This window comes from Coregonus clupeaformis, chromosome 27 (assembly GCF_020615455.1).
Source record: "Coregonus clupeaformis isolate EN_2021a chromosome 27, ASM2061545v1, whole genome shotgun sequence".
Taxonomy (NCBI): Eukaryota; Metazoa; Chordata; class Actinopteri; order Salmoniformes; family Salmonidae; genus Coregonus; species Coregonus clupeaformis.
The window spans coordinates 29,673,185-29,698,169 of record NC_059218.1 but is presented as its reverse complement, the minus strand read 5'-3'; the positions used below and the strand labels follow the sequence as shown (position 1 = coordinate 29,698,169).

At 45.5% G+C, this 24,985-nt stretch overlaps 1 protein-coding gene across 5 annotated transcripts in view; it reads right to left on the bottom strand.

Moving 5' to 3' along the window:
- LOC121541725 (retinoic acid receptor RXR-alpha-A) overlaps nucleotides 1–24,341 on the bottom strand; it is a 152,664-nt gene extending 128,323 nt beyond the window's left edge. For all 5 annotated transcript variants that reach the window (XM_041850981.2, XM_041850983.2, XM_041850982.2 and 2 more), the window contains exon 1: nucleotides 24,086–24,341. In XM_041850981.2, coding sequence (XP_041706915.1) covers nucleotides 24,086–24,113 — 28 coding nt within the window. In that variant the 5' untranslated portion in view covers nucleotides 24,114–24,341. The remainder of the gene's footprint in view (nucleotides 1–24,085) is intronic.
- Nucleotides 24,342–24,985: the final 644 nt, after the last annotated feature.

Sequence of the window (24,985 nt, the reverse complement as noted above, 5' to 3'; positions counted from 1 at the left end):
AGGTATGGTGTTCTTTGGATGCAACTCAGCATTCTTTGTCCTCCAAACACGACGAGTTGAGTTTTTACCAAAAAGTTATATTTTGGTTTCATCTGACGATATGACATTCTCCCAATCCTCTTCTGGATCATCCAAATGCACTCTAGCAAACTTCAGACGGGCCTGGACATGTACTGGCTTAAGCAGGGGGACACGTCTGGCACTGCAGGATTTGAGTCCCTGGCGGCGTAGTGTGTTACTGATGGTAGGCTTTGTTACTTTGGTCCCAGCTCTCTGCAGGTCATTCACTAGGTCTCCCTGTGTGGTTCTGGGATTTTTGCTCACCGTTCTTGTGATCATTTTGACCCCACGGGGTGAGATCTTGCGTGGACCCCCAGATCGAGGGAGATTATCAGTGGTCTTGTATGTCTTCCATTTCCTAATAATTGCTCCCACAGTTGATTTCTTCAAACCAAGCTGCTTACCAATTGCAGATTCAGTCTTCCCAGCCTGGTGCAGGTCTACAATTTTGTTTCTGGTGTCCTTTGACAGCTCTTTGGTCTTGGCCATAGTGGAGTTTGGAGTGTGACTGTTTGAGGTTGTGGACAGGTGTCTTTTATACTGATAACAAGTTCAAACAGGTGCCATTAATACAGGTAACAGAGGAGCCTCTTAAAGAAGAAGTTACAGGTCTGTGAGAGCCAGAAATCTTGCTTGTTTGTAGGTGACCAAATACTTATTTTCCACCATCATTTGCAAATAAATTCATTAAAAATCCTACAATGTGATTTTCTGGAAAAGAAATTCTCATTTTGTCTGTCATAGTTGACGTGTACCTATGATGAAAATTACAGGCCTCTCTCATCTTTTTAAGTGGGAGAACTTGCACAATTGGTGGCTGACTAAATACTTTTTCCCCCACTGTATATATATATAATTATTTTAAAAAATTGAGGCACAAAACAAATTTAGGCAGCAGGGATCTTGATCCAGGAGGGTATTGGTTGTCTCTGTTGTAACCAAGAAGCTTGATCTTGCAAGCTAGCCACTTAGCTAGCAAGTTAGCAAAAGAACTTCATAGTTGAGCTGGAGATAATTTATTTGGCACATATGAACCGTGCAGATTCAAAGTTTGGTAACAGAATGACAGCACAAACAGCACAAACTGTCATTCTGTTACCAAAGTTTGCATCTGCACTGTTCTTCAAGTAAAATTATTTTCTTTAACGATTATAGTTAAAAGTGGTCCTTGTGCATAACATTTTATGGTTTGTTTAACTTTGCAATCATTGTTTTTTGTTTGACAATACTACACCCTACAAGCTCTGACAAAATCGATGAAAACAATCCATTCCCATTAAGTCCTTGGGTTGAAAAGAACAGAAAACGAGGGAGCGTACATAGAATAGAGCTTCACAATGAGAAGGTAGATAATAACATGAATACACATTTGTGATTAAACAAGGACGTATTAATTAGATATAAAAGTTATACAGTCATGGATAAAAATAGTAATGTATTATATATTTAACAGTCGAGAGTTAGAGAGAGACAGAGGGAAAGGGGGAAAGAGAGAAAAATAGAGGGAAAGGGAGAGTGCAGGAAAAGGGAGGGAGAGAACTAGGTCAAGTCACATGACTGGGATGGACTGCAGGCAGGATTTCATTTCATGTGGTCATTTACAAAACAAATATAGATTTCATTTGATTAATTTTTTCTTCCATGGGGGATGGGGATGTGGCAGAGTCTGGTGCATGTGGCTGTTTTTTCTGTTTCAGCTGACATGAAGAGAGAGAACGAAAGACATGACTGAGCATTCAACAGCCTCCGAGACAGGAAACAGAGGCGCTTGGGATATCAGGAAGTGGATCACAGTGAGAGGGTTCTGTCTTGCAGCTACAGGTCCATAGTGAGGCAATACAGAAGACGAAGAACCGAGATGGGGCTCAAATTTGTAAAGTTAGTGTGGGAGAGGTGAAAAAATTATTGTTATCGATCAATAATGACAAACCTATAGGCATTGACAACTTAGATGGAAAGCTACTGAGGATGGTAGCTGACTCTATAGCCACTTCTATCTGTAATATCTTTAATCTGAGCCTAGAGGAAGTCTTTGTCCTCAGGCCTGGAGGGAAGCCAAAGTAATTCGGCTACCCAAGAATGGTAAAGCAGCCTTTACTGGTTCTAACAGCAGACCTATAAGCTTGCTGCCAGCTCTTAGCAAACCGTTGGAATAAATTGTGTTTGACCAAATACAATGCTATTTCTCTGTAAACAAATTAACAAGACTTTCAGCATGCTTATAGGGAAGGGCATTCAACATGTACTGCATTGACACAAATGACTGATGATTGGTTGAAAGAAATTGATAATAAGAAGATTGTGGGAGCTGTACTGTTAGATTTCAGTGCAGCCTTTGATATTATTGACCATAACCTGTTAACCTCTGCCATATTGTGGATTCAGAGCTATCTATCTAATAGAACTCAAATGGTTTTCTTTAACGGAAGCTTCTCTATTGTCAAACATGGGCAGCTAGGCCCTCTACTCTTTTCTATTTTTACCAATTTTTTTACATTGATATTTTAGTCATTTAGCAGATGCTCTTATCCAGAGCGACTTACAGTTAGTTCATTTTTTTTTTCATACTGGCCCCCCGTGGGAATTGAACCCACAACATGGCATTGCAAGCTCCATGCTCTACCAACTGAGCTACACGGGGCCCAATGACCTGCCACTGGCATTAAACAAAGCATGTGTGTCCATGTATGCTGATGATTCAACCATATATGCATCAGCAACCACAGCTAATGAAGTCACTGAAACCCTTAACAAAGAGTTGCAGTCTGTTTTGGAATGGGTGGCCACTAATAAACTGGTCCTGAACATCTCTAAAACTAAATGACTAAAATGTAAATGTAAATGTAAGAGGATTGTATTTGGTACAAATCATTCCCTAAATTCTAGACCTCAGCTGAATCTGGTAATGAATGGTGTGGCTGTTGAACAAGTTGAGGAGACTAAATTACTTGGCGTTACCTTAGATTGTAAACTATCATGGTCAAAACATATAGATTCAATGGTTGTAAAGATGGGGAGAGGTCTGTCCGTAATAAAGAGATGCTCTGCTTTTTTGACACCACACTCCAAAAAGCAAGTTCTGCAGGCTCTAGTTTTGTCTAATCTTGATTATTGTCCAGTCGTGTGGTCCAGTGCTGCAAGGAAAAACCTAGTTAAGCTGCAGCTGGCCCAAAACAGAGCGGAACGTCTTGCTCTTCATTGTAATCAGAGCCTCATGCCAGTCTCTCTTGGCTAAGAGTTGAGGAGAGACTGACTGCATCACTTCTTCTTTTTATAAGAAACATTCATGTGTTGAAAATCCCAAATTGTTTGCATAGTCAACTTACACACAGCTCTGACACACACACTTACCCCACCAGACATGCCACCAGGGGTCTTTTCACAGTCCCCAAATCCAGAACAAATTCAAGAAAGCGTACAGTATTATATAGAGCCATTATCGCATGGAACTCCGTTCCATCTCATATTGCTCAAATAAACAGCAAACCTGGTTTCAAAAAACAGATAAAGCAACACCTCACGGCACAACGCCTCTCCCCTATTTGACCTAGATAGTTTGTGTGTATGTATTGATATGTACGCTACGTGTGCCTTTACATTTTTTTTATGTAGTTCTGTCCTTGAGCTGTTCTTGTCTATTAATGTTCTGTATTATGTCATGTTTCATGTTTTGTGTGGACCCCAGGAAGAGTAGCTGCTGCTTTTGCAACAGCTAATGTGGATTCTAATAAAATACCAAATACCAAAAATATCAGACAGCACCACGACCATGCTGCTAGTGATGGAAGAGGATGCTAGTGATGTCTCAGTGCCTGTCTGGGTGGAGCATCACATGACTAAGATGCACATGTAATGCAGGGTGACGTCTCATGAAAGGCAAATGTCAAGGGTTCCCGGTACCTACCCCGCAACCCTCCAAACCTCCATCCACCACCACCACTGAAAAAGGAAACATTAGCTGCCAATCAAGCGGAGGACTAGAGGCTAAGCTGACCATAAGCTCACTGAATCCCCTGGAGCCAGGCCTGTGGAATACCAATCATTCACATCCATGGTCATTTCAGAGAGCTCAGACTCAGAGAGCGACGAAGGGAACTAATTGAAATGTGACTGAGCACAATTCTAGGAACAGATGACCCCCGCGCCAGGGATAATGAACGAACGCCCACACAACATGTGGTGACTGGGTATCATTGGTTTGACCTAGGGTTTGTCAGGTCACTAGCCTCTGAAACAGCAGAGATCATTTAGATCAGATCCTTGCCATTCAGTTTGTCTGTCTGTCTGTCTGTCTGTCTGTCTGGGGTTAGGGATGGGTGACAGATAATGATCAGACTGCTTGTTGTTATAGGGTATGGAGGAATGTCTACTGTAGACCCACGACTGCAAGGGGAGAGAAAGAGGGAAAGTTGGCCTCAAACTATTGATATTTACCACCTTTTAACGATGAAAGCTAATAAGTCAATGAGACAGTATAACTGATGAGAGAAATTTGTCTATTTTGTGTGGAAAGCAGATACGCCTTCATCCTCAGTGGCATCACTATCTGTCACTGTCTGTACCTGTAGCAAGCTAGAGAAGAAAAACATTAAAAATCTGCCTTGGAGGGGAAAACCTCTTATCTCCAATAACACATACTGAGTGAAAGAGACAGAACGTCAGATCTGCTTAGGAGGAGGAAGAGGAGGGTCCTCTCAGAAAGCAGGATCCATACAACAAAATCAATTTGGATCAAAAAGAGACACTGGGGCAAGGAGACAGGCCACTGCAAGGTCATTCATTCTCCAGAGAACTGGACAGGTTGGGGATGACATTTTCCACTAAGGACTTGGCGAGCTGCCCCTGCTGTCTCCATCTGCTTTCTAGGAAAGACGATGTGGATAATCCAGTGTGGGTACCTTTGATATGCATGTGCCTGGGCATGTACATGTATGTATGAATGTAGATGCGATGTGTGTACAGTACGTGGAAAAGGGGAAACAAGGATAAATAATGCACAGAGGACTAATACACACACACACACACAGAGGAGGCTCAGCGATGCTGCGCCTGCAAAGCGAAGTAGAGCCGCCTGTCCACGCTGCTTGGCGACTCAGCCAGGCAGAAAGATGTAGGCCATCTGCACAGCAACACAGAGAAAATAGCTTGGCACACAGACGGAGGGGAAGACGATTAACCAACTGGCTGGGCTTTTTCCCTCCATTCAGGGGAACAAGAGATGGCAACGGAGGCAGAGACAGAGATAGAGCGAGGGATAATAATAATAATAATAATATAGATATCAAACATTTCAGAGCAGGATTTCTAAATAATGTGTAGTGCATTTTATGATCGAGACGACTTACATGTAGAAGGTAGACAGAATTTATGCTGGAAAAGACAAGCTAAAATACTAGTATCACAAAGAGAGGACACGTGGTTATCTCTTATTCTACCCCTTAGCTCTTGGTAGTGACTGAGAGGCTAATAAGTTGTATAACACCACTCTCAGCCCTAGTAAGAGATGAAATGAGATGAGTGGTACTGTACCTTCACAACACAGCCTATCCTAGCTTTGGTTTAGACTCCCCTCATATACATGCATCGCCATCCATCTCTCCCTCTTTCTCCCTCACCCTTCCTTCTTCATCTTCCTCTCTTCCTTCCCTCTCTCTCTGTCCCTCCTTCTCTCTCTCTCTCTCTCTCTCTCTCTCTCTCTCTCTCTCTCTGTCCCTCCTCTCTCTCTCTCTCTCTCTCTCTGTCCCTCCTTCTCTCTCTCTCCTTCTCTCTTTCCCTCCTTCTCTCTCTCTGTCCCTCCTCTCTCTCTCCTCTCTCTCTCTTTCCCTCATTCTCTCTCTCTCTCTCTGTCCCTCCTCTCTTTCTCTGTCCCTCCTCTCTCTCTCTCTGTCCCTCCTTCTCTCTCTCTCCCTCTCTCTGTCCCCCCTCTCTCTCTCTCTCTGTCCCTCCTACTCTCTCTCTCTCTCTCTCTCTCTCTCTCTCTCTCTCTCTCTCTCTCTCTCTCTCTCTCTCTCTCTCTCTCTCACACTCTCTATGTGTTCCTCCCTCTCTCTCTCTCTGTCCCTCCTTCTCTCTCTCTCTCTGTCCCTCCTTCTATCTCTCTCTCCCTCTCTCTGTCCCTCTCTCTCCCCCCCTCTCTCTCTGTCCCTCCTTCTCTCTCTCTTCCTCTCTCTGCTCTCTGTCTCTCTGTCTCTCTCTCTCTCTCTCTCTCTCTCTCTCTCTCTCTCTCTCTCTCTCTCTCTCTCTCTCTCTGTCCCTCCTTCTCTCTCTCTCTGTCCCTCCTTCTCTCTCGCTCCCTCTCTCTGTCCCTCTCTCCCTCTCTCTGTCCCTCTCTGCCCCCCCCCTCTCTCTCTCTCTCTCTCTCTCTCTCTCTCTCTCTCTCTCTCTCTCTCTCTCTCTCTCTCTCTCTCTCTCTCTCTCTCTCTCTCTCTCTCTCTCTCTCTCTCTCTGTCCCTCTCTCTCTCTCTCTCTCTCTCTCTCTCTCTCTCTCTCTCTCTCTCTCTCTCTCTCTCTCTCTCTCTCTCTCTCTCTCTCTCTCTCACTCTCTATGTGTTCCTCCCTCTCTCTCTCTCTGTCCCTCCTTCTCTCTCTCTCTCTGTCCCTCCTTCTCTCTCTCTCTCCCTCTCTCTGTCCCTCTCTCTCCCCCCCTCTCTCTCTCTGTCCCTCCTTCTCTCTCTCTTCCTCTCTCTGTCTCTCTGTCTCTCTCTCTCTCTCTCTCTCTCTCTCTCTCTGTCCCTCCTTCTCTCTCTCTCTGTCCCTCCTTCTCTCTCGCTCCCTCTCTCTGTCCCTCTCTCCCTCTCTCTGTCCCTCTCTGCCCCCCCTCTCTCTCTCTCTCTCTCTCTCTCCTCTGATCAGAGACTTGCTCCTTCCTTCTGCCTTTGTGTCTCTCAGGGGGCTAAGGCTTTGCTGAGCCCTTCAGAGGGAGACCATGATGCATCTCTTTTGATCAGCCCCGCCGTTGAATTAGCATGTACCTCTGTACCTCAGCGCAAGCTTTCTATCTACCTGCCTATCAGGCAGCGCTCCCAGCACACAAATCTGTGTAGCCTACACAGGCAGGCAGTAGGTAAAACAGGAGGCACTCCTCTAAGCCTCTCCTGAATCTTAATTACTAATGAACAGAAGCTTGGCACTGATGAGAGGAGAAAACGACTCGTATGATTACCAGAGAGACAGACAAAAGCCTTCCTGTGCATTGCTAATGTTCCATGCTAATGGTCCGCTGTGCTGTGGCATACTGAAGAATCATGAAAGCTGCTGCAGCACGCTGCTGACTGAAGTTGTTAATTCAATACAAGGTCTTTGTTGTGTTCTGTGGAGACTTCATACCTCAAAGGAGGGATAGTACACTTCTCCCTGTACGTCCTCTTCAATAAAAATAAGCCAGGATTTAATGGTGTTGCTTTTGAATCACGGTCAATCCAACGGTCGTGCATTGTTGTTTTGTTCAATCGTGGTGATCGTGCCTTTGATAATCAACAAAACTTGTTTCACATCTCTCTTCCTTGCTTTGGTTCTGGTGAGAAAACATAGATGAAAAATGTTCTGTGTGCTTTGATTAAAAGTGTTAACGGCGGGAACTGGTAAGGAGGTAAGCTTTTATGAGGAGTTGTGTTTGGTCCCAGGCCGGGTCTGGTCTGGCTCCGCAGCCGTCCGGACGTCCTCTCACTTCTGTGCCACTTAATTAGCCGTCCTGCACAAAGGGGAGCTAGTCACATGGGCCCAATTTGGCCCACTATAAAGTCAGGAATGACTCAACCTGCGCGGCGGCCACAGGAGACTCCCTTTAATTTACGTGCCTGCAACACCGGGCTAGAACTTTGAAGATGAAAACAGGACTGATTTAACAAGAAAAAACGAAATCAAAGGAGTGGACCGTTAAATTCCAGGGAATTTCTCCAGATGTTGCCAAAATATTCAGCTGAAGCGCTCCAGATGTTTTCCCCTTCCTCTGCTCCGCTCACCGTTTCCAGGACTTCCTCTCACTCCAACCCCCAGGCCTTTTCTCCTCTGCGCCCCCAACCCCACCCCCCTCTTTATAACAGTTCCCCCTGATACCACCTTTACAGTGAGGGGTTTAATAGCCATGAGGGCAGGGTAGCATCCTCCTGGATTCTGTAATAAACACCCAATGCACTCTCTCTCATTTCACAAAGGGAGAGAGAGAGAGAGAGAGAGAGAGAGAGAGAGAGAGAGAGAGAGAGAGAGAGAGAGAGAGAGAGAGAGAGAGAGAGAGAGAGAGAGAGAGAGAGAGAGAGAACGATTAATAGCATCACTTTATCGCTAACCGAATCAATTAACTGATTATGTTTTAGTCAGATATTATATCTGTTTGGGCTTCTTGCGGTCAATTTGCAATCCACAAATTATTTGTCATTATGTTCCAGCCCCCCGACTATCCGCTCAAGAAGAAATTGGCCCGCGTCTGAATCTAGTTGACGATACCTGCCGTACAGCAAGACATAAATGGAAACATCCCTGCCTCTCCCTCTGTGTCCATGACTACTCTTTTTCTATCCTTTTTCTTTTTTTTTCGTACCTCCCTCTCTCTTCACCTCCACATGGAGGCAGAATCAGCAGAAGCGTTGGTGTTTCTCCAGAGGCCGCCAGCCTCCCACAGAGCGTGACCTTGCCACAACCCCTGACTTTCCGTCACAGACTGGCAGTCTGAGCCTCCATGCCCTTTGCTGCGCATCGCACTACACAGGACTCACACACGTGCACAAACACTACTCAATGATTGCATGAAGGCACACACACACACACACACACACACACACACACACACCCTCCTCTTGCCTTCTCTAGTCTGGCTCTGATCTGTTACTCATTCCAGGCAGAAACAGAAGAAAGCGTCCTAAAAACGACACTTGAACTTGTCATTTCTGCAGGCACTGGAAAGTAAGCACAGTGGTATGCAGAACACACAGATGACAAAGACATGGCCAGCGCCTGCCTGCCTGACTGGAAACCTGTGTTGCTCGACTCTTTTATTTTAAGGCCTTTCTTGAGAGGCTGAAATAACAAGCTCCAACACAAGTGCTCTTTAATTCTGAGGGTTGTTCCTGGCACGGCTTTGTTTGATCTGTTGAAAACATTGTGCCTTTTTGTGTGTGAAACATGATATTTCTGTGTAATATGACAAAAGAAAGCCAATAGATACAGAGAGGTGAGTTAATAAAAGCAAGGGCTCTTTAGGTTCAATGTCACCCAGCCACCTTTCACATTCTGGCTCTAACACAATATGAGAGAACAAGTTGTTTGAAATGAAAAGAACCCTCCACTAGAGTAAAGAGGGAAGTCAACAGTCACCTGATGATCTGCCTCTGCTCTGTCTCTCTTTCTCTCTCTCACTCTCAGCATAGTGGTTGATAATGAATGGAAGATAAGATATGCCTGTGCTCTTTGTCCTATGTGGCAAGGGCAGGGGTATCATGATTTAGCAGCACCATCAGCTCACCTATCACCCTACCACATCCAAGGGTAGGGGTGAGACTTGTATGTATAGCCTGCTAAGGTCCAGTCTAGAATCGCAGCACTGTGGCACAAATGTTGTTTTTACAGGTAGAGACAGACAGAGCACCTCCTCAACACCATTCCACCTCTGTGGAAAGAATGCCTGAAACCAGTCGGCCCTGGCTAAGTGTTTAACCACAGGTGACAAAGCCCTCCAGACTCCCATTCTGCCTGCCTAGAGAGTGTATAGAGAGTGTATATGGAGGGGGGTCGCGCGTCAGGACTGAGGGGGCTGAGGTAGTCTGGTCGGAAGCAGGAAAAACGTTACACCTCCAGGTGTTAACAAACAGTAAATCACACTTTTCTTTTTCTCAGTTGGAAAATCTGTGGAAAAAATGCTACAAGAACACAAAGACTTCAATGAATATAGATCATGCCTTTAATACATCTGTACATGTGTGAAATAGGACAAATATAAACAACAACAAATTATTATTATTATTTATGTTTTTGGAACCCAACTAGGCATGTGATTTTGTTGTTTTTCAGGGTATAAATAGTGTCCAAATATTATCTTAAATCTGCCATCTTAAAGGCCCAGTGCAGTCAAAAACATGATTTTACTGTGTTTTATATATATTTACACACTATGATGTTGGAATATTACTGTGAAATTGTGACAATTATGGTAATGCCCTTTTAATGTATGAGTTGTTTGAAAAGACCACCTAAACTTTCAGCCTGTTTTGGTGGAATGGAGTTTTGGTCTGCCTGATGAAATTTGTTAATAATAGACCAATAAGAAATAGAGTTCCAAACCTCTCTGCCAATAACAGCTAGTGTTCCGTTTTCTCCTCCCCATTAAGACCGCTCCCAGACAGACCTAGCAACATTTTTGCTTGAGAAATTGCTCTTTGCTAAGAAGTCATTTTTGTTTATTTTTGACCATTTTTATTTAAAACAATCACAGTAAGGTACTTAATTGTTACACAGAAATGATTTGATATTGAGATAAAAATGGCTACATTGGACCTTTAAGTCCTTCCACATCCTCCATCTTATCTCTATTGCTAGGACTGTTGAGTGGTTTATGTAATGGATCCTAATTACAATAATGGCCCTTAATTTGACTGGTTGGTTTAAGCACACCAGTGTAAGCCTGAGTATTAGTAGACATACCGCTATGCACTCTCCACTAACTTCTAAACACTGTTTTCATTCCTTTTTTACCCTCTCCCTCCCTTTCTCTCTCTTCACTGTTCATTCACTCACTCCACTCTGTTCACTCTCTCTTTTCACCTCTCAACTCATTCGCCCTTTCTCTCCCTCCTTCCCTCCTTCCTTCCACATTTTATCCAGATATATCCCTATAGATTCATGTATCAAATACTCAAGACAGCTCCACAGATCCCTGCTTAATGCCAAAGCACACAACATTACTCTGTCAAACTGGAGCAGATATTCCTACTGCGTACATGGTAGTAGGTACACAGACTGCACATACACAGTCCATAACAGCTATAAAACATCTAAAGAAAGCAGCCATGCAATCAAAAGCAGAACCCAGAACAAGGGAAAATATTGCCTTGCACTGCTCCCTTTTGATGTTATCTATCAGCTGTGAGTAAACATCAGATACACAACACCAGATCAATAGCAAATGATGTGCTATGTAAGTCCAGGGCTTTAATATAAACTCTAGTGTATGTGTGTGTGTGTGTGTGTGTGTGTGTGTGTGTGTGTGTGTGTGTGTGTGTGTGTGTGTGTGTGTGTGTGTGTGTGTGTGTGTGTGTGTGTGTGTGTGTGTGTGTGTGTGTGTGTTTGGTGTCTGCTTGGCAAAAACAGCGGTTAAGGAACCTTTGGGTCTGCCCATGCACTGTGCCCCTCCACCGCTCCACCCCTCCACCCACAACATTGTACCAATTCCTTCCACTTCTCTGCTTCCTGTCTGAGGCTGAGCATCATGGCACCTTCCCCTAACCTGTGCAGTGTGGCTAACAGACGTGCTGTGCTTCTACTGTGGCCTTCTGGCCTGCAGCACACTGATCATCTCTGTTAAGGTGACAGATGTAGTAGCATGCTGCTGGCTGGAGGTGGGGAAGGTCCCAACATGTCTATGTCTTAGAAACACCTGATAGAAAACCCCATAAAACTGTGATGATAAATCCATCTTTCTGTGGGTTTTGTGTGTGTGTGTGTGTGTGTGTGTGTGTGTGTGTGTGTGTGCGCGTGCGTGTGCGTGTGCGTGTGCGTGAGCATGCGAGTCACTAAAGGCCAAGTGACTTTCATTCTCTGATGAGAGCAAAGAATTCAAATGCTTCATCACAGCTTTTGATCATTTTTAAATTGACTCATAATAGCTCAACCGGTATTTGTCAGATAAACACTGTAGATAAACACTCAAAAACATGTATTCTTATTTTAACCACGCTATAACAGGGCTGTATTACCATTGCTGAAATAACATAGACAAATCGTTGTTTTAAAACTGCTTATAATTAAATGGTTTCATGGAGAAATCATAAGTTATGTTTTTGATCAGTGTTCATCGGTGTACTTACATTTTTTGACACATCAAAAATCTGAATTCAACAGCAATGTTATTGTGAATATATATGGTTATACCAGCTCTCATGACATAATCACAACATAATTACTGACTGAACTTATAAGCAATTTACCTGTATTAGAGCACTGTGAAAGAAGGTGTTGCAAGGTTTTTTACAGGGTACAATTCAACTCATGGCACATTTCAAGAGATTTTCAGTTCAATAAAGTTGGTCAGGGACGATTACTATTTTATTTTGAGTCCTTGATGGAGGTTTAACAATAATACTCAAGTTGTAACGATCCCGGCAGTCTGAGTCGGGTCCTGTCTGTGGACTAGTTTTTCTGTTCGTGATCTCCAGTTTCCCGAGGGTTCGGGAACGCTCCGGGGAGCTCTCTTGATTTCCGCACCTGCATCCCATCAGCAATCTGCACACCTGGTCCTGATCATCACCCTTCTTAGGCTCTGGCCTAACATCCATTCCCTGCCGGATCGTTAGCCATGAACATCACCCGTCCGGAACCTTCATCCAACCTCTGCCTGGTGGTCGGCGGCTGCCGACCCATGATGGGATCAACCACTGCACCCCCAACAACTAATCAACGCCGCCCGCTCTGTTCCCTGGATTATTCAGCATCACTCTTGAATTTGTAATAAACACTCACCTTCGTTTCAACTTACCTTGTCCTGGTCTGCTTCTGGGTTCTGGCTTTGTAACTCGTGACAGAACGATCCGGCCAGTAATGAACCCAGCGGACCTGGACTCTGTTCGCCATGCCATTACCCAGCAGGAGAAGATGTTGGGCCATCATAGCACGGTACTACAGGAGATCGCGTTGTCAGTTCGGAACCTTTCTACCGGTCTGACGGAGGTCCAGAACCAACGCAAGTTTCCGGTGGAGGATCCACTACCGGTTTCACCCATCTCGCCTGCCGCTTCTGGAGCTGTGTCCTTCCGTGAGCCCAAGGTTCCGACGCCGGATAAATATGAGGGGAGCTGGGAAGATGCCGTTCCTTCCTTATGCAGTGTGGATTAGTGTTCGATCTACAGCCCTACTCTTATGCCACAGACAAGGCTAGGATAGCCTTTGTGATTGAGTTGCTGCGTGGTCGAGCGCTGGAGTGGGCTTCAGCCGTTTGGGAACGACAGGATCCCTGCATGGCTTCATACCAGGGGTTCACGGCCGAGATGAGGAAGCTCTTCGACCATTCCGTCCGAGGGAGGGACGCAGCTAGGCGCCTGTTTTCGCTTCGCCAAGGAACTCGCAGCGTGGCCGACTTCGTGATCGAGTTCAAGACGTTGGCTGTGGAGAGTGGGTGGAATGAGGAGTCTCTGCAAGCGGCCTTTTACCAGGGTCTGGCGGAGCAGCTCAAGGATGAGTTGATCTCCTATCCGGAGCCTAGTGACCTGGACAGCTTGGTAGCCTTGTCTATTCGGGTGGATAATCGAGTCCGAGAGCGAAGGAGGGAGAAGCAATGGGTTCCGTCCAACCGATCAGCTTCTCAGGTTCCAGTCGGGTCGGGGATTGGATCAGAATACGTCGATCATCGGCCACCACACAGGATTAGTGGAGAGGTTCTGTCTCCCGATTCTGAACCCATGCAAGTGGGGCGGCACGGGTTAACCACGGAGGAGCGCCAACACAGACGTAGGACTAACGGTTGCCTCTACTGTGGTGGTTCGGGACATTACCTCGCCACTGGTTCCCGGCGGTCGTCAAACTGCGCGGCTCGCTAAAGTTGGGAGGACTTTTAGCGAGCCAGTTTCGACCTCTCAATACCTCTGTCAGACCCCGTTTCCCGGCTACCCTTATGAACAGGAATCAGAGCTTAGCGATTAACGCTTTTATCGATTCAGGTGCCGATGGAAGCTTTCTAGATGCCGAGTTGGTGGAACAGCTGGGGCTTTCCAAGGAGCAATTGCCGGAAGCCATTGAAGCTACCACTCTGGACGGCAGTAGTCTGGCACGTATCACGATGAGGACTGAACCGGTTAAGATGCTGTTGTCGGGGAATCATTCTGAGATGATTTCATTCTTCATTCTGCCGTCTTCCCATGTTCCTCTGGTCCTTGGATACCCCTGGCTGAAGGAACACAATCCCACGTTCGATTGGGTGACGGGCAAGGTAACGAGTTGGAGCCTTGATTGTCATGCTAACTGTCTCAAGACTGCCTGTCCCCATTCGGTTCCCAGTCAGGTGATCGAGGCTAAACCCCCAGATTTGTCCCTGGTTCCCGAGACATATCACGATTTGGGGGAAGTTTTCAGTAAGCAGAAGGCTCTGTCGCTCCCTCCCCACCGACCATATGATTGTGCCATCAACCTGTTCCCTGGAGCTGTCTACCCCAAGGGAAGGTTATACAGTATCTCCCGACCTGAACGTGAGGCTTTGGAGACCTACATCAAGGAGTCCCTAGCTGCTGGTCTCGTTCGTCCCTCGTCATCACCCCTGGGGGCAGGATTCTTCTTTGTGGGTAAGAAGGATGGCTCTCTTCGACCGTGTATTGACTATCGGGGGTTGAATGACATCACGGTCAAGAACAAGTATCCACTGCCCTTGATGAGTTCTGCCTTCGACTCCTTACAGGGTGCTACGGTGTTCACCAAGCTAGACCTACGCAATGCGTATCACATGGTCCGGATCAGAGAGGGGGACGAGTGGTTGACGGGTTTCAATACACCGATGGGTCACTTGAGTATCAGGTGATGCCGTTTGGACTGACCAATGCTCCAGCGGTATTCCAGAGTATGGTGAACGACGTCCTGAGAGATATGATCGGTCTCTTTGTGTTTGTTTACCTGGATGACATTCTGATCTTCTCGAAGGAACCTTCCGACCACGTCCAGCATGTCCGGCAGGTTCTGCAGCGACTGTTGGAGAATCGCCTGTTCGTGAAGGCCGAGAAGTGCGAGTTTCACGCCCACACGACATCCTTTCTCGGGTACATCATCTCCAGGGGAGAGATTAGGATGGACCAGGAGAAGGTTAGAGCGGTTCTGGAATGGGCCCAGCCCGGTACGAGATTGCAGCTCCAGAGATTTTTGGGGTTTGCGAATTTCTACCGCAGATTCATCCGGGATTACAGCCGTGTGGCCGCTCCGTTAACTGCCTTGACTTCCAGTATCAGGACCTTCAAGTGGAATCCGGAGGCGGATCGAGCGTTTCTGGATTTGAAGAGGCGATTCACCAACGCACCGATTCTCTCTCAACCGGACACGGCCCGTCAGTTCGTCGTTGAAGTGGGCCGCGTCTGATGTGGGAGTTGGCGCCATCCTGTCGCAGCGATGCTCCACGGACAGTAAACTCCATCCCTGCGCCTACTACTCTCGTCGCCTTTCGCCTGCGGAGAGGAATTACGATGTGGGTAACCGGGAGCTTCTCGCGGTGAAACTTGCCTTGGAGGAGTGGCGCCACTGGTTGGAGGGGGCGGAGCAACCGTTTATTGTCTGGACTGACCACAAGAATCTTGCTTACGTGCAATCGGCTAAACGTCTCAACTCCCGTCAGGCCAGGTGGGCGTTGTTTTTCGGACGATTCAAGTTTTCCCTGACGTTCCGACCTGGATCTAAGAACGGCAAGGCGGGACGCCTTGTCCCGGATGTTCTCCAAGACGGAGGAGAGTGGGTCCAAGACCGAGACAATTCTCCCCCGGAACTGCGTCGTGGGAGCAGTTATGTGGAAGATTGAGGAGGAGGTGCTGGCGGCCCTTCGGACTCAGCCCGGTCCCGTAACGGTCCACCCGGTCGGTTGTTTGTGCCTGAGTCGGTTCGTCCTGCTGTCCTCAAATGGTCCCACGCCAGCAAGATGGCTTGTCACCCTGGCGTGGCTCGGACAATGGCGTTTCTTCGCAGACGTTTTTGGTGGCCTGCCATGGCCGAGGATACTCCGGGTTTTGTTGCTGCCTGTCCAGTGTGTGCGCAGAATAAGAGTACCAATCGGCCCAGCTCTGGACTACTTCACCCCCCTTCCTATTCCCCGGCGACCATGGTCGCATCTGGCCCTGGACTTCGTCACTGGGTTGCCCGCTTCTGAGGGGAACACGGTCGTTCTGACTATCGTGGACAGATTCAGCAAGTTCGCCCACTTTGTGCCAATTGCCAAGCTTCCCTCTGCCTCGGAGACGTCCGAGATCCTGGTTAGGGAGGTTTTCAGGGTCCACGGTTTGCCCAGTGATATCGTTTCCGACCGTGGCCCTCAGTTTACCTCTGCTGTCTGGAAGTCCTTCTGTTTGGCCATTGGAGCTACAGTCAGTCTCACATCTGGTTTTCACCCCCAATCCAATGGTCAGGCGGAGAGAGCCAACCAGAAGATGGAATCCACGCTACGCTGCCTGGTCTCTTCCAACCCCACCTCCTGGGTCTCTCAGTTGCCTTGGGTTGAGTATGCCCACAATACTCTCCCTACATCTGCCACTGGGATGTCTCCCTTCCAGTGCCTGTATGGCTACCAACCTCCCCTGTTCCCTTCTCAGGAGAAGGAGCTCTCAGTGCCTTCTGTTCAGGCCCATATTCGTCGTTGCCACCGGACCTGGCATCGGGCCAGAAAGGCACTCCTTAGAGTTTCGGACCGGTATCAGCTCCAGGCGAATCGTCGCCGGATCCCCGCTCCCACCTATACCATCGGAGATAGGGTCTGGTTGGCCACACGGGATCTTCCGTTACGGACTGAGTCTAGGAAGTTGTTACCGAAGTTCATTGGTCCGTTTGTGGTGGAGAAGGTGATCAATCCAGTGGCAGTTCGACTCAAACTACCGAGGACGCTCAGAGTCCATCCCACCTTTCATGTCTCCTGCCTCAAGCCTGTTTTCCTCAGTCCTCTGTTGCCTCCTCCGCCTCCTCCTCCTCCTCCTCGGATGATCGGAGGTGGTCCTGCCTACACGGTGCGACGCATCATGGATTCCAGACGGCGGGGCCGGGGTTTCCAGTATCTCGTGGACTGGGAGGGGTATGGTCCTGAAGAGAGGAGTTGGATTCCGCGGCGACAGATCCTAGATGCTGACCTCATCCGTGACTTCTACCGCCTCCATCCTGGCGCTCCGGGGAGTCCGCCCGGTGGCGTTCGTCGGAGGGGGGGTACTGTAACGATCCCGGCAGTCTGAGTCGGGTCCTGTCTGTGGACTAGTTTTTCTGTTCGTGATCTCCAGTTTCCCGAGGGTTCGGGAACGCTCCGGGGAGCTCTCTTGATTTCCGCACCTGCATCCCATCAGCAATCTGCACACCTGGTCCTGATCATCACCCTTCTTAGGCTCTGGCCTAACATCCATTCCCTGCCGGATCGTTAGCCATGAACATCACCCGTCCGGAACCTTCATCCAACCTCTGCCTGGTGGTCGGCGGCTGCCGACCCATGATGGGATCAACCACTGCACCCCCAACAACTAATCAACGCCGCCCGCTCTGTTCCCTGGATTATTCAGCATCACTCTTGAATTTGTAATAAACACTCACCTTCGTTTCAACTTACCTTGTCCTGGTCTGCTTCTGGGTTCTGGCTTTGTAACTCGTGACACAAGTAAAGGGATCATCAACTAGATTCAGCCGCGGGCCGATTTTTTCTTGAGCGGATGGTCGGGGGGCCGGAACATAATTACAAATAATTTGTAGACTGCATATTGACCACAAGAAGCCCAAACAGGTATAATATTTGACTAAAACATAATCATGCCAAACCTTGCTTATATTTGTATACGATCACTTATCTCTCTATTATGCGTGGGAACAGACTTCCAAAATTAAACTAAATTGGAGCTGATTTCCTGGTGTTTTTACAGTCTTTTATGTACAACAATTATTATTATATGTTATTTAAAAAAATATTATTAAAAAAAATGTTTCTCTGAAAAATTGGGGGACCAAATAAAACCACCCGCAGGCCAAACTTCAGCCCACGGGCCGCCAGTTGGGGGAGCCCTGCTCTAGTGCAGGGTTTCCCAAACTCAGTCCTTTTTTTAAATTTTATTTAACCTTTATTTAACCAGGTATTTGTAGTTGTCCACATATTCTAAGTCAGACCCGCCGAGAGTAGTGATTCTAGTCGGGCGGGCGGGTGCAAGCAGCGTTCGATTGAAGAGCATGCATTTAGTTTTACAAGCGTTTAAGAGCAGTTGGAGGCCATGGAAGGAGTGTTGTATGGCATTGAAGCTCGTTTGGAGGTTTGTTAACACAGTCTCCAATGAAGGGCCAGATGTATACAAAATGGTGTCGTCTGCGTAGAGGTGGATCTGAGAGTCACCAGCAGCAAGAGCGACATCATTGATATACACAGAGAATAGAGTCGGCCCGAGAATTGAACCCTGTGGCACCCCCATAGAGTCTGCCAGAGGTCCAGACTACAGGCCCTCTGATTTGACACATTGAACTCTAACTGAGAAGTAGTTGGTGAACCAGGCGAGGCAGTCATTTGAGAAACCAAGGCTATTTAGTCTGCCAATAAGAATGCGGTGATTGACAGAGTCAAAAGCCTTGGCCTGGTCGATGAATTTGACTGCACAGTACTGTCTTTTATCGATCGCAGTTATTATATCGTTTAGGACCTTGAGTGTGGCTGAGGTGCACCCATGACCAGCTCGGAAACCAGATTGCATAGCGGAGAAGGTACGGTGGAATTCGAAATGGTCGGTGATCTGTTTGTTAACTTGGCTTTCAAATACTTTCGAAAGGCAGGGCAGAATGGATATAGGTCTGTAACAGTTTGGATCTAGAGTGTCACGTCACCCCCTTTGAAGAGGGGGACGACCACGGCAGCTTTCCAATTTCCCCCCCTTGGTGCACGTTTTGGTTTTTGCCCTAGCACTACACAGCTGATTCAAATAACCAACTTATCATCAAGCTTTGATTATTTGAATCAGCTGTGTAGTGCTAGGGCAAAAACCAAAACGTACAACGGGGGGGCAGGCCCGAGTTTGGGAAACCCTGCTTTAGTGGACTGTGGTCTGACTCTCTCTCTCTTTCTCTCTCTCTCTCTCGCTCTCTTCAGTGCAGTATAGAGCAGTGGGATCTCTGGCTAGGAGGGCATAGCGACCTTCCTCTCTGTGTGAATTATGAGTGTGATCTGTTCAAATCCCCACAGAGACTGTTTCCGCTTCAAAAGAGCGGCTGTACGCATCCTGAATACTCTCAGTCCCACAGAACCAAACAGACACATTCTCACACTCACTCAGCCTGCAAAACAACCAGAACGGGTCCTGAAGTGCAAGAATAGGAATAATATAAAGGAATAGATTGGCAGCTAATGTAGAGCAAAACACATTTTGAAAACGGTCAATGCAAAACAAACGTTCAGCAGTGCAGCAGGAACAAAGCATTCTTAGAATGGTGAAAGCTGAATGGTAAGAAATCTTGAATGCCCGAAGCAAAATTCCTCAAATGATAAAACAAGCAGGAGGCAGAGGTCGAGCTTTGAGGTTCAAAGTTCAGTGCAGCCCTTATCGATAAAGCTCTCCTGCTACCTACACGGCTCAAAACACAAATAATTAATGAGTGTTTGAGTGATTGCCATCTCTGTCTAAAGCCCCACCAGCAGCAGTTTGTGATGAGTATTGTTATGAAAGTAGAAACTGGCTGGGACTGGTGTGATACAGCATATGATCATCAACATGGATGTACACAGCTTCTCTCTCCCAGAGTCAGAGAGGTCTTTTAAAACTGTGAGCAGAGCAGGACATTAATGCTTAATGCACAGCAGCACAGATATTATATGAAAAGTGGCAGTCTAGACTTCAAGGCACTTCACTTTCAGTAAAAAAGAAAAAAAAAAGTTCATTTGCAGCTGCGTTCATAATTATGTTTCTAGTTTTTCTCTCTCTTGTACATTTGGTTCTGATGCCGGCAGGGAGGGAGGTAGCGGGAGGGGGAGGCACATTTCCTTTGATTTGAAGGAGTAGTGAGGCTTGGGGGTGTGTGTGGGAGAGAGTGTCGGGGAGAAAGAGAGAGAGCTGTCACTTTAAGCAATTAACTTCTGCTATAAACCTCCTCCAATAAAAATGACAGCTGCAGCCCCCTCTCAAAAGGATAGCAAAAGCATCACATCAGGAACACAAAACTGGACAGTTGTAAAAGCCAAACTTGGCCAAGGCGCTTTTGGCCAAGCCACCTCCCTCCTCCCCCTCACAGCAGACACACACCCACTCCTGGTATTACCTTTGTTCCTGAATTACTGCCAGGAGAGGAATGCAGCCTTCCCCCTCCACCCTGTCTCCCACCCTCTGCCTCCACCCCTCAACCATGAATCTCACTTTCTCATCAATGACCATGAACTTCACTGGTGGAAAGACGAGGGGTGGGGGTTTGGGGGGGGTTACCTTCTGTTCCTGAAATAGGCTACCCCCTCAAACATACACAACAACAATAAAGTTAATATCCTTGACTTCTAGCGGTACTAGGAATAACATAAACAACTTCAGTAACAGGTGGCGGGACACACTTATAAAACCAGCGCTTCAATAATGACCATACAAGACATTGTTGCATACTACTAGGATTCTTTTGATTTAAAGTGAATAAAGTCAGGGTTGAGTGTAACACCAAGGCCAATGCCATGCTGGCATCCACCAAAAGGTCTCTGTCCAATCAAATAGAAAAAGGAATAGTTACCCGATCCCTTAGAGCACGGATCATCAACTACATTCAGCCGCGGGACAATTTTTTCTTGAGCGGATGGTCAGGGGGCCGGAATATAATTACAAATAATTTGTAGACTGCAAATTTACTGCAAGAAGCCCAAACAGATATGATATTTGACTAAAACATAATAATTTCAAACCTTGCTTACATTTTGTATTATGCGTGGGAATACTTAAAATTAAAATCACTTGGAACTGATTTGCTGTTATTTTTACAGTATTTTATGTCCAACAATAATAATAAAAAACTTGGGGGGCCAAATAACATCACCCGCGGCTGCCAGTTTGGGAACCATGCCTAAGAGTTAATCTATATTTTTCTCACCATCACACAATCACCATCATTGTCTTGCTTTAAGCAATACTTCTTATTTACATTCAGTTAGCTGCATTAAATCAACAACACAACAAACCCATATAACGCTACAGACAATCTCCTGACCTCAACTGTGTCCACACGCCATTGAAACAGTGTCACAACCCTAATGTTATATAGTATACATTAGGATATATGAGGACAGTTATCCTCAGTTACCTCTAGTCATAGATAATATAGTACATATCAGGTATTACAGGATCTGCTCTCTGCCCCTATGGAGAAGACAGCCAGGCTATTTAAGGCCATATCACTTTCTCAGTTTTATAATACACAAAGCTAAATACACCCCATTCTCCCAAAATCTATCCTTAGCTGGCAAAGGACACTCTACATTTCAATACATGGTTTCTTGGCTCATTGTGATAGCCACACTCAAATTCCTTTGACAAAATGAAGACATTGTCTGTTTTCAATGTCACCGCTCCATTCTTCACAGCTTTAAGTGAGAGAAGACAAAAAAAGGTAAAACAGGCTCCAGCGGCTAGCTAGCAGCATAGAGAACATACCGTGCCAAAAGCAGGATGTCATCGTCACAGCCAACAATCAATCCATAACTGTAAAATGCTCTAGCTGTCATTTCAAACAGTGGAATGTTTGAATTCCTAATGCAGCACAACTCTAGATAATTACATAGAACGAGCAGCTAATCAATACATTCAAGGGCTTATCAGAGTTAGTGGTGTCCTTGAAATGCGCAATTAACAATCAGAGCTTCAGAAGGAGTTTGATGGGAAAAGTTTATATTTAAATCCCGAGTTAAAGGTGGACAAATCAAGAACTGATGAAAAAAGGCCTGCTGATACAGCATGTTGAAAAAGTGTGGAATGATTACAACCTTGGCTGTACTAAAGAAGCATAGAGAGATGCTGATTAATAAAACACTTGAACTATTACAGTGCTATTACACTTTTATTACAACACACACACAGGTTCCATGCTATGCTGGGCCTGTAAATATTTTTGGAAAAATCTAACGGTAATTGATTTTAATATGGGGACACGGAAACTACAGTAGGCCTGTAATTGCAACCTGTCATGACTATGTGAAAGTTGGCATGGTGAGATGTGAGATATATATCTGATAAGTCATATGAAGGCCTGTGTGGTCACAGTGCCAGTGATCAGTTGTGTAATCAGATAGAGATATCCCAGAAGTCCCTGTGCCTCTCATTTGTGCATATTGGCGGTGGCGGGCTGACGATGTGTCAAGGTGTAACATGAGGCGCCCCTAAAAGACCTGCAGAAACAATAACACGGCTGCCTACAGCTCTCGGCTATGTCTCTGCTACATGGGACACGGTGTGCTCTATACAGTTCACCAGACATACAGTAGCTGGGTTTTAATTATTTACACTGTAAGTGTGTGTGTGTAAGTGTAAGGGACTTAAAATATGTGTAAGTGTAAGGGACTTAAAATATGTGTAAGTGTAAGGGACTTAAAATATGTGTAAGTGTAAGGGACTTAAAAGACGTATAGATCCACATTATAAGAAGTTGAAATATTATAAGTTGTTTTCTCATATAGTTTAGGACAAAAAGATACCAGGCCTAGACTATATATTGCTAATTACTACTACAGATGATAATAATGTAATCATCATTTTCATCATCATAATTGAGTGCTGTAATGAAAAATACAATTAACTAACATAATTCTGAACTGCAATAGAAAACGGGTTATGTGAAAAACAACTTAACAACTTATGACCAAAGATTGCATTTCACACCCATGCTCTTCCCATTTTGTAGCCATAAGGCCGATAACACTCAACATTCTCAATAGAATAAAAACCATATTATATACATTTCAATATAGTGTACATTTCCACACATCTACGTTTATAATCATTACCTAATTGCTTCAAAATGGTCAACATTTTATCGAATAAAATAAATCAAATTGTGCAAAACGGCTTTTTATTTCCACAACAACCTGAGTCTGAAACCCAAATTAACCCCCCGCCCAGTAACGTTACCAACTTTCTGAGTTGTCTCTCATGTTCGAGTTGGACCCTCACACTCTTTTCGTTCGAACCCCAACTCATACATGACTTCAAAACATTGGGTGGAAACAAAAACTACAAGCCGTGCCAATTAATTGGGTCTGCGACGAATACATGGCATTAATTCATTTGTGCAAGGCTACATTGTATAGCATGCTTGCCTCTTCTAATAAATACCTCTAGTAAACTTCGGCCTATTGCCTACATTTGTATTCTCTGGGTGGTATTTACTCAGGGAGTGTGCAGTCCAATATGAACACTTTCAGTGGCATGCTACTGTAGCCTATTGTATCGACTCTATTGCGCGTAGGCTAATGTACTTACTGTAAAAACTGTATACTGGTAGCCTACCATAAACAACACTTCGCTACCAAAGGTAGGCTATGGAGGTTTTTACGTATATAATAAACTATGTTCCCAAGTGTATATGCAATGTAATTTAGCCAGGTTTGTTTCCCTGCCGGGTACATTTAGATTTTCAAATAGCCTACCATACACTTTTGCATTGTAGCCTTGGATTAAATTAAATTAGCTGGAAGTGCCGAAAAAATGCAAATCGCCAATAGTTTGCAGAATACTCAGATATAAAATCTACTGAAAGAGATAGTTGGCTATGATTTTTCTGAATGAGATGCCACCCTAATCAATCGAATGTCATCAGCTCTGATATAGCAGTGTGGTACACGGCAGAGTAGCAGCCTATATTTGACAAGCCTGACGCGACTCAAGTTTCTCTCTCTTTTCAGTGAAACATAGGCTACGATGAGAAAATGTTTTGATAATTTACAAACAAGAAATCTATGTGTCTTTCCATATATTGCCCATAACGTAATGTAAACATTATTCTAATTTTACATGAACGCAATTAGGCTAGCCTACTCATTTCTGACGCTTAAAAATGTAGTGCATAAACAACACCATCGCTCGTCAGCACTGCGTGAGTCTAAACGTTGTAACATTGTAATATCAAATACCCGTATTGCAATAATACAAAATAAAAAACTAGATGAAAAACTTACCCAATGACAAGAAAGGTTTGGTTTCCATGTCTGGTGGGTTAGCTCATGCCAGCTGACACGACCGTGTGTGAGTTTTCAAGCGGGGATCGAGGGCGTTATACTACAAGGCTGGAAAGATGGCTCCAGGGCAGTAAAAGTGACAGTCTTTCAAAAGCGACGTTCGATAGAGTAAAAATGCACCTATTGTTTCTAGTTCTGTTTGCTCACTCAGATGCGCTCACTCCTTGCGCTCCCTCTCTTGGGCTAGGTTTAGAACTCCAACTACTGGATCCGCACTGCAATAGGGACCCGCGCAAGGGGGACTCCCACCAACGCAAGCAAACCGCAACGACACACGAGAAAGGAGGAGTATATAAGGAGTCCCTTCTAGGACTTTTAGTTTCGAAGCCAACTTGTGAAACGTGTTAAATTAAGTAGGCCTAACCACATATAGCTGTCAGTTTAGCATCGGTCCATAAAAAACATAATTGCTAGCCGGTATGAAACCAAGCTCTCCAAAATGCGTATTTACGCACAATTTGGCATCTCAAAATAACTTTGAATTGAGGCAAGGGGAAAGTAACTGAAGTGCCACTTTCCTAGTGAAGGTAGGCCTTCTGAAGTGTCTTAATAGATGTGTTGAAGTTAGCGTTCCTCAAGTGGACTTGCAAATTTTTTTTGGCATACACCTATTGTAGGCTATAAAATCCAGTCAAATCAAAGTAGTGGCAGGGCCATAAACATCCATAATAGACCTATTGAAAATAAGCATATTTGTCATGTTCAAAGTATAACTAAAGATTAAGTAATAAATAGAATGCCAGGGCTTGAAAAAATGGTAGGATGGGGTTACAGTAAGTGTGTTATTTTCCCAAAACCTACTCTGACTGTGTTCCCACATCCACTGGCATCAACAGCATT